Raw genomic sequence first — 14,456 nt, 5'->3', positions numbered from 1 at the left:
CAACACCTCAATAGTAAGGGAATCAAGGGTTAAGGGGATTAAGGGGACAAGGTGGGAAAGTGGAATTGAGAATTATATCAGATCAGCCATGATCTCATTGAATTGTGAAGCAGACTTGATGGGCAGAATGGTCTACTTCTGCTCCTATGTCTTATGGTCTTATGGTTTCCTGGCCAGGCACTTGTGCAGCAAATCGGCACAAGTGGGACCTTACAGGGAACCCATAGCAAAGCTGTAAATGACTCACATCATTGAAGACTTTCCCCTGACAGATTGCAGCAGAGGGCTCAAGAGAGCTCCATTTAGTGGAAGCTATTGCCTGGGGTTAGTGGATCATGGGAATAGGGTTGAGGCGTGGGCTTAAGTAGGGTGCTCTTTCCAAGGGCTGGTGCAGGCATGATGGGCTAAACGGCCTCCTTCTGCACTGTAGGAATTCCCTGAAATCTTAAATTTAGAGTCCCCAATTATTGCACATGCTAAAATATAATGCCAGAAGGGCAGCACGATGGCGCAGTGGTTAGCATTGCTGCACTGAGGACTTGGGTTCAATCCCGGTCTGGGTCACTGTCCATATGGAGGTTTATAAGATGATGAGGGGGATAGATAGAGTGGGCGTTCAGAGACTATTTACTCGGGTGCGTGTAGCTGTTACAAGGGGGCATAACTATAGTGCCAGATGAAAAGCTTCAACAACATGTCTCACTTTTCCCTCTGTTGTTTTGTGGCACACTGGCGCCGGGCTCAATTCCAGCTTTGAGTGACTCTCTGTGTGGAGTTTGCACATTCTCCCCGTGCCTGCGCCAGTTTCCTCAGAGGGGCCTGGTTTCCTCCCACAGTCCAAAGGTGTGCAGATTAGGTGGGGATGCAGGGATAGCGGGGGGAGGGGGGGGAGGGGGGTGGCGGGGTGCTAGTTGGCCTAGTCAGAGCGCTGTTTCTGAGGGTTGGTGCAGAAACGATGGGCCAAATGGCCACCTTCTTAACTGTAGTGATTCTATATTTAGATTCAGAGTAGGGCGCAGAACTACATGAAGGGATGGAGGTTTATATTCTTGACTTCGGTAATGCATAAAGATCCTTTCAGCAGTTTCAACCCATTAGAACTGTAGATAAAATCAGCTGACATAATCAAAGCATTTTTCATTGTTAAAAGCCATTCAACTGAGAAATAAACAGGCAAGATGTATGGAACATTCTGGAAGAGGACTAGCTTACTGCACTGAGAAAGAACTTTTACAGCCAGTGGTTCGGCTCTGGAATGCAATGCCTGGAAGTGGGGTGGTTGCACATTCAATCAAGACATTCAAGAAGGCATTAGATGATTACTTGAATAGAAACAATGTGCATGGGTACGGGGAAAAGGCACTAAGTTATGATGCTTGTTTGGAGAGACGGTGCAAACATGATGGGCCAAATGGCCTCTTTCTGCATCGTGACAATTCTGTGATTCTGTGAAAACAAGCCTTTATCCCCTTTAATCTGTGTCAATGTGTTGGCCAATGGTTTCAATGTTTTCTGGTGAGTAAGAGCTGTTTTTCAACAATCTGTAAGTCTTTGTGGTTATTGATCGGTTTGCACTGCCCAATTTTCCCAGATTGTTTTGTCAGGGGTACCCTCTTGCACCTTACAAAAGCAAAATATAATCGGTACTGGAAATCTGTCTCTCTCCACAGATATACCCAGTGCTGCTGAGAATTACCAGCATTTTCTGTTCTTTTTCCTGATTTGCCCTTGCTGTGAAATTTCTGAAGGCAGCCATTTACTTTTTTCCTACAGCGGGAAGTGGAAGATGTGATAACACCAATTGTCTTTGAAGTGACATACAACTTGGGCAAGCACATAGTCTCTGGCAAATCTGTAAAGGAACTTCCGGCTTTAAAACCAATCCTGCGCTGGAGGAAGGGACATAAACTGGCTCAGCAAAACCAGGTAATCTTCGATTACGATATTGCCGTACAATAATGACACATTTCTTTGTGTGCACATGTTACTATTGATTTTCAAGATAAATGTGAGGTTTAAGCTGCACGGTGGCACAGTGGTTTACACAAAGCTGCCTCACAGCTCCAGGGACCCGCCCGGATTCAATTCCCGCCTCGGGTGACTGTCTGTGTGGAGTTTGCACGTTCTTCCCGTGTCTGCATGGGTTTCCTCCGGGTGCTCCGGTTTCCTCCCACAGTCTGAAGATGTGCAGGTTAGGTGGATTGGCCATGCTAAATTGCCCCCTAGTGTCAAAAGGTTAGGTGGGGTGAGTGAATCATGGGAATAGGGTCGAGGCGTGGGCTTAAGTAGGGTGCTCTTTCCAAGGGCTGGTGCAGACGTGATGGACTGAACGGCCTCCTTCTGCACTGTAGGAATTCCCTGAAATTTTTAATTTAAAGTTCTCAATTACTTTTTTCCAATTAAGGAGCAATTTAGCATGGCCAATCCACCTACTCTGCACATCTTTGGGTTGTGGGGATGAGACCCACGCAGGCATGGGGAGAATGTGAAAACTCCATACGGTGAGTGATTGGAGCTGGGATCGAACCTGGGTCCTCAGTGTTGTGAGGCAGTAGTGCTAACCGCTGTGCCACCATGCTGCCCACAGGGAGACATTCTGACAATAATTTACAGATTTCATTTCAGCAGATGTTTTGTAAGAAGAGAAACACGGCAATGTCACAGAGAGTAAAGGGTTAATCAAGAGCATATTATAATAACCAGTTACAAGGCAATCCTTTACAGTGGCCATCTAGTTGAAATTGTTGTGTAATTGATTGAAAAATGGTGCAAAACTATTTAAATACTGAAATTAAGCTCGACATTTGGATAATGGGCTAATTTTAGTAAGTGATGGAGAGATAGGCTGTGACTGTGAAGTGCAGAATCTTGTTGAGTAATTACCCTTTGATCTGACTCTGAAGAGGAAGTGTATTATTTTACTTCACAATGGTCTTGTGATTTTCTCACCCAGTATTGTTTCAGAAAAATTGTTACGTTCTGCTTATACTACAATGTTTGCTGGTTTCACTTGCCAATGTCACAGAGGGCGTAGATATTTGAGGGCCAGTTTCATTCACTTGGCTAGACAGCTCATTCATGAGGCAGAGCGAGGCAGAAGCGTGGGTTTAATTCCCTTACCAGCTGAGGTTATTCTTGAAAGCTAAGATGTGGTGATCCTCAGGTTAAATCACCACCAGTCAGCTCTCCCTCTTAAAGGGAAAAGCAGCCTATGGTCATCTGCAACCATGGCTTTTTACCTTTTTATATATATGTGCTATATTATATATAATAATAATCTTTATTGTCACAAGTAGGCTTACATTAACACTGCAATGAAGTTACTGTGAAAAGCCCCTTTATATAAGCCTCATATGAGTAAATGAATTCAAGCATGTATAGAACATAGAACATAGAACATAACAGCACAGAACAGGCCCTTCGGCCCTCAATGTTGTGCCGAGCCATGATCACCCTACTCAAACCCACGTATCCACCTTATACCCGTAACCCAACAACCCCCCCTTAGCCTTACTTTTATTAGGACACTACGGGCAATTTAGCATGGCCAATCCACCTAACCCGCACATCTTTGGACTTTTGCCTTTTGTCATTTGCCTTTTGCCAGATTAGTCCCAATATACGTAACTTGACTCACTTCACCTGCCTCTTGGAAGAGGCACAAAACACTAAAAATGTGAAGACAATTCAGGAATCTGTTAAAAATTGTCCTTCACCTTCCCATAAGTGACCAAGTAAACCTGGGAATGGTCCCAATACTCTAAGTAAGAAAAGAAGGAAACATCCAAACTCACTCTTGGCATTTGCACTTTAAATGGGTGATTCCCTAGTTCTACGCGGTTCCCTTACCACAAGCTATCAACTTGTGTATTATTGATTCTCTTATAGCCTTTGAAGCCTTGAATCAGTTGCCTTCCAAGTTTACTCCTCCCCAGCACATCTAAGCCTTAGGCATGAAGTCTCTCTCCATAGTTCAGTGCATGCAGACTGAAGATCATGTTTAGTGCTCTTCTCTGCACCATCTCTGAGACAAAGCACCCTTTTGAGGTACCGCACTATCCAAACCTAGTTGCTATCTATTCCTTTCTTCTAGGTTGCTGACTCTACTGTACAATTGAGCATTACGTGTTAATTTAATAACTATACTAATTATTCCCTGCACCAGATAGTCATTAAATGTAACAGACATAGAGCTGACTCCAAGCCATGGAGCATCTCATAAATGACAGGACTCCATCTGGAAGTAGGCCCATTTAAAATTAATCTCTGCTTATAGATATTGAACTAACCAGAAAACTACAGGCCAGTCAGCCTAACATCAATGGCGGGTTACCTTTTAGAGTCACAGGTCACAGTCACTCTTACCATACTTGTTCAAAGTGTCGGTTCTGGTGACAAAGCCAGTGGCGGGAAAACTCACTGAATATTTTCTTCCCACGGGATTCATGCTAGCTCGTGGCGGCTTGCCTCGGATTCGCTTAATCTCGGTAATCAGTGGGACGCTCATTTTAAACACTCCCCTGCATTTGTCCCAAGTCCAGTCGAGGGAATGGCTGCCAGGTAGACAGCACCAATATTTTCAGAGGGAGCCCTTACCAACTCCTGCATAGTGTGGAGCAGAGGTGTGGCATCCTCTACCTGCGTTCCCGCAGACGGCCATCAACCAAAGTCACCACCCCTGCCTGGGAGGCAAGGCAGCGGCCGCAATAGTGTGTCAGCTCGCTGCATAAGAGGACGGAGCAACAGTGCCGGAAGAAGATGAATGACATTCTTCACATGGCCAGGGTAAGTCTGCCGCCTGATATATACTGCTGCACCCCTTCACATACCATCCACGGTGATCTCTCACCCAGCCACCTCACCGATTCACAAAACTCATGTTTCCCCAGTAGATACCTGAGCCTCACATCCCCACTCCCGCTCACATCCCACACATACCAGACTTCATCACCATCTGACCTGGCAGGATTCCTGCCTACACTCTCCCCATCTGTCACATTGCACGATAAATTTGAGTACAAATAGCGTGAGCTTGCCAGAATTATGCCCGAGCTCAGATGCCTAATGCCCATTGAGGAGAGAGCACTTGAGTTGACAGGCGAGGAGCAGAACTGCACCTGTGCCAAGGGCAAAGTGGGGCCAGCAGACTAAAGTGAGAACTGTCAAGACATGCGGCCATGGTGCAAGCCTCACTTTCTCCCATCATTTATCCCACATGATGCACCAATGCCACCCCGCTTCCATTGCACGACTGTCAGTCTGGACCATCCTTATGCCCTCTGACACCACAGACCTGAGGAACTCTGAGAGATACATCTCGGAGCCAAACATCGAGGAGGCACCATACCTGTCACCGGTATCTTCAATCAGTGCAGAGACTCACACCTCAGTGGGATTAACTTGTGGTCAGACTTCTGTGTCACTTACTCCTGAGCACCTACTGCTGATGATTCACAGCAGGCAGAGGAAGGAACACCCCAGGGTTCCGGCACTTGGAGGGATGGCTGAGCCCAGAACTCTCCTGAGCCCCTGGCTGATGACATGCCCCTGGGTCCGGTCGTCCCAGAGCTGGAGGTGTCCCATCGCCCTCTGTCAGAGGAGATGGTGTTGTCTCTCCTCTGTAACGAGGCCAACATTGCCAGAGTGGTATTCACAATGGAGACCCTGGTGCAGAACGTGCACTCCATGGCGGGGGATGCCTTCTCCATGGTTTTCCCATGACCTTAATAGCTGAATGCATGAGCTCCTTGGAGCCCCACCCTCCCTGCCGGTACCCGAAGAGAAGAGTATTGGCAGGAGCACAACCGGGGTCTTCCACCCAGCAGACCCCGGGGTGTCCAGCCCATCTGACACCACCTCCCCCATCCCTGTGAATGACACACCTCCAGTCCCGTATGTCAAGGAGGGCAGCACTGCAACACCTGTGCAGCCCGAAAGTAGGCCCAGATCTTCAAGGTCCAGGTCCCCCAGAGTATGCACACCAAATCATTTTGGTAACAGGTCAGAGAAGTCAGCAGGCTACCTCAATCTCAGCTGTGGATCCAGGGGATACACCTACACTTGGCTGGAGGGTGAGGAAGAGTAAGAAGAAAAAGGCACCGAGAGGACACGGGTGAACCTGGACACTAGTAGAGATAGCTCACCATTTTAATATCACTCCTGTATTAAACATCAGTTCATTCACCTATACAGATTCTCCACAATGCCATGTCATGGCACCTTGCTCCGCCAACCCACACACACATTCGCCACGTCATCCAGATGGAAGGCGAGAATCGCACGCTATTTTTCTCCCATCTCCCACACCGAGGTTGCAGTAAAGACATGCTGCTGTTGGCACAGGCCACCCCAGAACCCTCCAAAACCCCCATGCATGGAAGGTAACAATCCCTCTGCCCCACAACATCAATGCTCATGTTTCTCATGTCTACTACTCTTCTCTAGTGATGAAGATGCTAAGGGCTGACAATGTTTTGAGAGCCTGCCCACCTCAGATGTAATGTGGAGAAAAATCCCGGGGTCCCTGACCTCGGAGGGGGCAGTACTAGCTGAGATCTATTAGCCAGTGTCTCGGATCCCCATGGTAAGCCTGTTCATTGATAGGACGTGCTTAGCTCTCTGTCAGGCAGGAGTCAGACATTTCCCTGAGGTCGAGAGGAGCTTCGCTCTGTCCTCAATGCAAGTCACCATCATTCACCTGCATTGTGCAGCCAATGGCTTTAGGATCCTGTCCATAAATGTAGGAACCATCACAATGATCTTCTGCAGGCACCACATTAGTGAGTTGATGTGAGACCCCATGGTACGAGAGCTCATCATTCCCTGTCCTGGTCATTCCCAAACCAAGATGCAATGAGGGTGCCCCTAACCCTTAACCCCATGCGAGCCATGGTCATCGCCCAAGGTCCTTCCCCTTCCTAATTCACGTGTTTACCCACACCACCCTCCTCAACCTCCACCTCATCTGAGGAGATGTGGCATTCTTCCAACTCCTCTGGTCCAGTTGCTCCCTCCCCTGTAGTGCCAGGATGTACAGAAAGCAGCAGACTATTATTTGCGGTCAACCTCTGGGGGCCATATTGGAGGGCTCCCCTTGACTGGTCCAGGTACTGGAACCGCATCTTCAGCAGTTCAATTGCCTGCCCAGTCAGCATGTGTGTTGACGCTGCTCCTCATTGTCGCAAGTCTCAGCTGGTTTTGTAGCTTCCGCACTGACATCACCAGTCATCTCCTGAGTGGGGACACTTTGTCCCTGAGGAGCCAACCCTCCAGTCTCTGCTCTTCCTCAAAAACAGCTGGGGTCTACGCGTGCCCCAAGATGTAACTGTTATGGATGTTCCTGAGGAAATGGGCACACACTTGCATGATGGGCGTTGCGTGGTCACAGACGAGCTAAACATTGAGGGAATAGTATCCCATGCAGTTCATAAATAGCTCCCCATGCCGCCATGGAGATCCCAGAACCATGTGGATAGAGTCAATGACACCTTGCACCTGGCGCATACATGCTAAGTGGGTGAAGTCCATGGCCCTCGCGTCCTGGCTCGCCTGGTCCCAGTCCAAGTTGATGCACATGTAGGCGCTCATGAATAGCGCATCTGTGACCTTCCTTGTGTACTTGTGTGCAGCTGACTGGGATATGCCACCCAGGCCACCCATGCTGCACTAAAATGAGCCGCTAGCATAGAAGTTCAGTAACTTTTAAGGGGCACAGACAGTGGGTGACCTCCCAGTCCATCTGGTGCCCAACCCCTGCATCGCCACAACTATCCTCAACTCCACCTGAATTAAGCATTTCGACCCTTGGGAGTGTCAACGGTCCCTAATTCCCCATCTCAAGCGTGAGGTGTTCGGGCAGGTGAGTGCATTCAGGGCAACAGCGTTCTAACCTTATGGGGACCTAGTCGATGTCCCTTGTCATCACCTTGAACGGGGTGAGTGATGAGGCACCTCACCATTATGCCTTGCATTGGGGCCCACATCTGTGACACCTCTCTGTTATGTAGACATGCATATTACTTTGGAGTTCAATTCTTGGGCACAACGGTTCCAACTATATTGATGAACATAAATAATTAAGTAAACTAAATCAAATAAACTGAGGGACAAATTAAAGGGACAGTCCCTTAAAGGGACTTAAAAGGGCCTTAAACAAAATGTGAATTACAAATGAAACTTAAGACATCAAACAAAAATGTGGTTAAAGGATTAAAATTTGGGCACCAATCATTGGTAGAAGCATGCATGTCAACATCTTCCTTAGAGTACACCTTCATTCCCCCAGCTCACATGGGCTGTGGATTGAACAAACCTTCCGACTGGAACAGCCAGCCACCCAGAAACTAATTCCTGACAGCCTGGCCTCCAGAGCCACTGGCCTTGATCCTCCAGACAGCTCATGCCCTCTGGCTTCACATGCAGGCTGAGTATGGGGGTTCACTCGCACTGCACTCATCCTTCCCTCTGTGTGAGAGCCTCATACGGCTGGAAGGCACTCCTTCTCATAGTCCCCCACTCGCCAGGGACGTCACAGTCTTGCCCATTGCTGACCCAATGTGCTCCCTCACATCTTCAGCTGCCACCCTGGAAGGGCAATCCCTCAGTGGTTATATCATCACAAGCCCAGCAAGGAGGACATGAAAGGTGGTGCCTGCCTACCAGCCGCCAGATCCCTCTACATCTGTAAGCTCACAGACATGAAGGACTGTTAAAGCCACCCCCCGAGGTGCCAAGAATGTTCCCCCACCTCCAGGCCCAAGTTAAACCTATCAGGGTGCCCCGTGTCCTCCCCACTATCCCTCTGTGCCTGACACCCTGGATGGCAATGACGACCTGAACGCTCACCTTCGGCATTTCCTTCGGAGGTGAGGTCACCAGGTTCTCATTTTTATGTAGCTGTTGTAAATCTTGCCGACATGCTGATGAATATTCAGTGAGTGGGGAAGTCCCAGAGGGAGGGCTTGCTAATGATATTATAAGGTATTAAATAAGGTTCCTGGCCTTCCACAGTGGATTTCTCATCACACTGCCAGTGAGGGGCCTGGAAAATCACGATCTAGCCAAAGAGATTAGCATTTTCCAATACTTGCTGAATTTTCCGCCTGCATCGCCATTCTCACTGACGGTTAACACCGGCTCAAAATCGGCCCCATAAAATCAGGAAAATGTAATTGTCATTTGCAAAATTATTGGCGAAGAAATGGAAGCCAACATAGATTTGGTCAAGGTAAAGAATGTCTGACTAACTTGATTTATGATGTGGAGATGCTGGCGTTGGACTAGGGTGAGCACAGTAAGAAGTCTCAAAACACCAGGTTAAAGTCCAACAGATTTGCTTCTATTAACTAGCTTTCGGAGCACTGCTCATTCATCTGAGGAAGCAGCAGTGCTCCGAAAGCTAGTAATTCGAAACAAATCTGTTGGACTTTAACCTCTTGCTGTAAGATTTCTTACTGTAACTTGATTCTTGTAACTTGATTACTTGTAACTTGTAGAGGAAAGGGTTACTGAGAATAGTGCAGTTAATGTAATGGGCGCGATTCTCCGCTCCCCACGCGGCCTGGGAGAATCGCGGGAGGGCCCCCTGTCATTTTTTACGCCCCCCTGGCGCCCCCCACGATCCCCCCCTCTCGGAAAAATTCTCCGAGCCCGATGGGCCAAGTGGCCGGCCCTTCACGCCCGTTTCACGACGGCGGCAAACACACCTGGTCGCTGCAGTCGTGAAACGGGCGCCAGATGCCTGTTTGGGGCATCTAGGGGCCCGATTGGGACGGGAGCACCACGACGCACTCTTTCCCCTCCGCCGCCCGGCAAGATCAAGCCGCCATGTTTTGCTGGACGGCTGAGGAGAAAGATGGCCACCGCGCATGCGCGGGTTTGTGCCGTCTGCGCGATGAAGTCATCCGCGCATGCGCGGGTTGGAACCGGCAACACGGTGCTGGGGCAGCAGGGTAGCATTGTGGATAGCACAATCGCTTCACAGCTCCAGGGTCCCAGGTTCGATTCTGGCTTGGGTCACTGTCTGTGCGGAGTCTGCACATCCTCCCCGTGTGTGCGTGGGTTTCCTCCGGGTGCTCCGGTTTCCTCCCACAGTCCAAAGATGTGCAGGTTAGGTGGATTGGCCGTGATAAATTGCCCTTAGTGTCCAAAATTGCCCTCAGTGTTGGGTGGAGTTACTGGGTTATGGGGATAGGGTGGAGTTGTTGACCTTGGGTAGGATGCTCTTTCCAAGAGCCAGTGCAGACTCGATGGGCTGAATGGCCTCCTTCTGCACTGTAAATTCTATGATTAACCCGCGCATGCGCAGATGACTTCACATTCTCGGCGTGACAAGGTCGCTGCCGAGAAAGACGGAGGCCCGCTCCTAGTCCCCCGGGTGGGGGTGAATTAGGTGCGGGGATCGGGCTCCGAGGCCGTCGTGAACCTCGGCCGAGTTCACGACGGCCTTCACGAATTCGGCCCCCTGCGGAGAATTCCGCCCAATGCATTTGGGCTTTCGTAAAGCCTTTGACAAAATTTGGGGGCAGCACGGTAGCATGGTGGTTAGCATAAATGCTTCACAGCTCCAGGGTCCCAGGTTCGGTTCCCGGCTGGGTCACTGTCTGTGCGGAGTCTGCACGTCCTCCCCGTGTGTGCGTGGGTTTCCTCCGGGTGCTCCGGTTTCCTCCCACAGTCCAAAGATGTGCGGGTTAGGTGGATTGGCCATGCTAAATTGCCCGTAGTGTCCTAAAAGTAAGGTTAAGGGGGGGGGGGGGTTGTTGGGTAACGGGTATAGGGTGGATACGTGGGTTTGAGTAGGGTGATCATTGCTCGGCACAACATTGAGGGCCGAAGGGCCTGTTCTGTGCTGTACTGTTCTATGTTCTATGTTCTAAAATACCACGGGCGGAATTCTCCGCACCTAATTCACCCCACCCAGGGGGCTAGGAGCGGGCCTCCGTCTTTCTCGGCAGCGACTTCGTCACGCCGAGAATGTGAAGTCATCCACGCATGCGCGGGTTGTCGGTTCCAACCCGTGCATGCGCGGATGACTTCATCGCGCGGATGGGACGAACCCGCGCATGCGCGGTGGCCGTCTTTCTCCTCAGCCGCCCGGCAAGACGTGGCGGCTTGATCTTGCCGGGCGGTGGAGGGGAAAGAGTGCATCCGTTTTGAACGCTGGCCCGACGGTCGGTGGGCAGCGATCGCGGGCCTGTCCTCTCCCGAGCACAATCGTGGTGCTCCCGCTCGGCCCATCGGGCTCGGAGAATCGGAGTTCGCCGTGAAAAACGGCGAGTGGCGATCTTTCCGAGCGGGGTGGGGGGGGGGGGGGGGGGGGGGATCGCGGGGGGCGCCAGGGGGGGCGTAAAAAATGTCGGGGGGCCCTCCCGCGATTCTCCCAGGCCGCGTGGGGAGCGGCGAATCGTGCCCCGGTGTACAACAAACCAAAGCATATGGGATTAAAGGGATAGTGTTACATAATTGGCTCAGGCAGAGTGTAATAGTGAACAATTGTTTTGCAGATGGGAGAACCTCGGCCGAATTCACGACGGCCATCCCAATTTTTATCGGGAGCGGAGAATACCGCCCATTCTCCATTGGGTTGGTGTTAGGAACACTGCTATTTTGTACACATATAAATTACCTGAGCTTGTATACAGGACATACTTTCAGAGTTTTGATGACGCGGAACTCAGTAATATAGTAAACAATGAGGAGGATAATAACAGAGCAGAATTCTCCCACTTCCCTCCCCTTAGTCTTACCCCTGCCTTCCATCGTTCATCTTCTTCATCCACATCCTTGCCCCTCTGCCTGCCATCGTGAGTCCTCCTTCCACATTGCTCCCTACCCCGTCTTCATTAGGCTAAACCCCCGGATGGATAACAGAGAGACCTGGAGATGTACTTGCACAAATATTTGAAGGCAGCAGACATGCTGCAAATTCAGTTGGAGGGATATCATAGAATCTTCAGATTTATTAGAACAGGCAGCCAATGAGAAATTCAGGGATGTGATGCTACGCCTTCATTCTTTGGTGACAAGCAGTCCTCCTGGTCACTATGAGCCCAGCCAGCACGGCATCTACATTTGAGATGAGCACACAGCTGCATCCTCTGCATGTCCCAGACACATGAAACCGGTGACATCCTGACAATACACAGCCCAGTTGGCTGAAGTGAGATCAGGATGTCACAATTGAACAATGCAGGATCTGGCAATACCTGCGATGTCCGCTCTGGAGGGCAAGAGGAAGAGACTTGGAGTAGCTTTACTGAAAAGGCCTTGAATACTGTTTGCAGAGCAATGGAAAGGGTCGGGAAGTACTCAGGAGTGTTTTTGAAGGTGTATTTGCCAGAGCGTGTTCCCGCAGCCTCATTGAGATAGTAGAAGTAAAAGAAAATAGGCTGAAACAAAAGAAGACAGCGATGGAAGGAGCTCTGGGTCTGCAGCACCAGAGAAATGAAGCAGAGGCTGTGGAGAGGACAACCTGCTCTCCTATCCCTCTGCCAACTTGGAGGTGGACTCCTTTGTGCTCCTTGACAGTGACAGGAGGCTGTCTGGCAGGCCATCCAATGCACTCAGTATCTCACTGTGCATGCCCCATTGTGGTACCTGTCTGAATCCTTTGTTGCAAGAACTTTTCTGCCCTCCAGAGAGCTGGCCCAAGGTGCATTGTTTACCTTTGGCATCGCTGCAGTCCACTAATGCCTGTTTGACACAGCATGTGCTGACGCCAAGGCTACATAGTAAGATACATGCAGTGCCGATATCTGTGCTCCAGGTTCGAGTGTCAGATCAAGTGATCAATGCTGTTGTTCTCCCTCTTCCTCCTTGGGCTGCTGTGGCTGGGTATCTGCAAACGGAATGTAGAAGGGAAAGGTTTGAGTGAGGGAAAGGGAGGGTGGGTAGAAAGCAAGGAGTCCATTGTCACACCAGCACTTACTTGCTTATCATGCCAGATAGTAGGGTGGATGTGTGCAGGGAGTTGAGAGGGCATAAGACAGGAAGATGTCTTCATCCACAATGCTCTCAGTGATGTCAGATGCAACAGTTCTCACTGAGAACCATCTCCTCCATAGAGTTCAGGCGATGCAGACTTTCTTATCTCCTGCCAGGCGATCGGGGGTCACCGACGAGGTGGGCCGTCGTGCGGATGTGCGGCCGCACGATCTGTTCAGCAGGGCCCCACCAGCAGCCAGAGCTGCAGGACACACGCCGGAGGCCTGCTAGCCCGCTGGAGAATGGGGAATCACCCTGGACAATCGAGGAAAGAGTCCGGAATGATTCCCGCCTGTTTTCCGGCGGGCAATCCCCAAAGGGAAAATCCCGCCCAAGGTGTGAGATGGATACAAAGTTTGCCAAGAGGATATTGATAGGTTAGGTAAGTGGGCAAAAAGTTGCTAATTAGAGTATAATGTGGGAAAATATGAAGTTGTTCATTTTGGAAGAGAACAAAAGAATAGAATATTTAAATGGATAAAAACTGCAGAAAGCTGCAACGCAAAAGGACTTGTGGACACTTGTGCATGAAACACAGAAAGCTAGCACATGAAAAAATGAAATGAAAATCGCTTATTGTCACGAGTAGGCTTCAAATGAAGTTACTGTGAAAAGCCCCTAGTCGCCACATTCCGGCGCCTGTTCGGGGAGGCTGGTACGGGAATTGAACCGTGCTGCTGGCCTGCCTTGGTCTGCTTTAAAAGCCAGCGATTTAGCCCAGCGTGCTAAACCAGGCAATCAGGAAGGCAAATGGAATGTTGGCCCTTACTTCAAGGGGGTTGGAGTATAAAAAAGGGGGAAAGTCTTGCTACAACTGTACAAGGTACTGGTGAGACCACATCTGGAGTATTGAGAGCAGTTTTGATCCCCTTATTTAAGGAAAGATATTGACTGGAATTCCAAGGCCATTGCGATTTGCTTTTCTCGCTGGCAGCACATCCCCACTCATGGGTTTCCCAGTGGTCTGGGGTGGCTAATGGAAAATCCCATTGACAAATGACAGGAATGGTGTTTCACCAAGAAACATGCAGCTGGGGGACTGGTGAATCCTGCCCATTATTTCATTGGAGGCGGATCAGAGAAAGTTCACTAGGATGATCCTTGGTTTGGAGGGATTGCCTTATGAGCAAAGATTACACAGGTTGGGACTCTACTCATTGGAATTTAGGAGAATGAGAGGTGATCTCACTGAAACATTGAGGATACTTAATTGACTTGACAGGCTAAATGCTGAGAGGTTATTTACCCTCATGTGTGAGTGCCGGATCAGAAGGCACAGTCTCAGAATAAATTTAAGATGAGGAATGATGTCTTCTCTCAGAAGGTTGTGAGTCTTTGGAAGTCCTTGCCACAGAGAGTTGTGGGGGCAGAGTCCTTCTGTATATTTATGCTGGGATAGATAGAATCTTGATCAGTAAGGGATTACGGGGAAAGAGAAGGAAAGTGGACATGTGGAATGTCGGATCAGCCATGAT

The 14,456-nt window shown here is 49.6% G+C and overlaps 1 protein-coding gene across 1 annotated transcript in view; it reads left to right on the top strand.

Moving 5' to 3' along the window:
* Positions 1 to 14,456, top strand: part of itga9 (integrin, alpha 9) — a 632,947-nt gene that overhangs the window by 344,906 nt on the left and 273,585 nt on the right. The window contains exon 16 of the mRNA XM_038809824.1: positions 1,774 to 1,926. Within this exon, the coding sequence (XP_038665752.1) occupies positions 1,774 to 1,926 (153 nt within the window). The remainder of the gene's footprint in view (positions 1 to 1,773; positions 1,927 to 14,456) is intronic.

This window comes from Scyliorhinus canicula, chromosome 10, assembly GCF_902713615.1.
Source record: "Scyliorhinus canicula chromosome 10, sScyCan1.1, whole genome shotgun sequence".
NCBI classification, from domain to species: Eukaryota; Metazoa; Chordata; class Chondrichthyes; order Carcharhiniformes; family Scyliorhinidae; genus Scyliorhinus; species Scyliorhinus canicula.
This window is presented reverse-complemented; position numbering and strand designations above follow the sequence as displayed.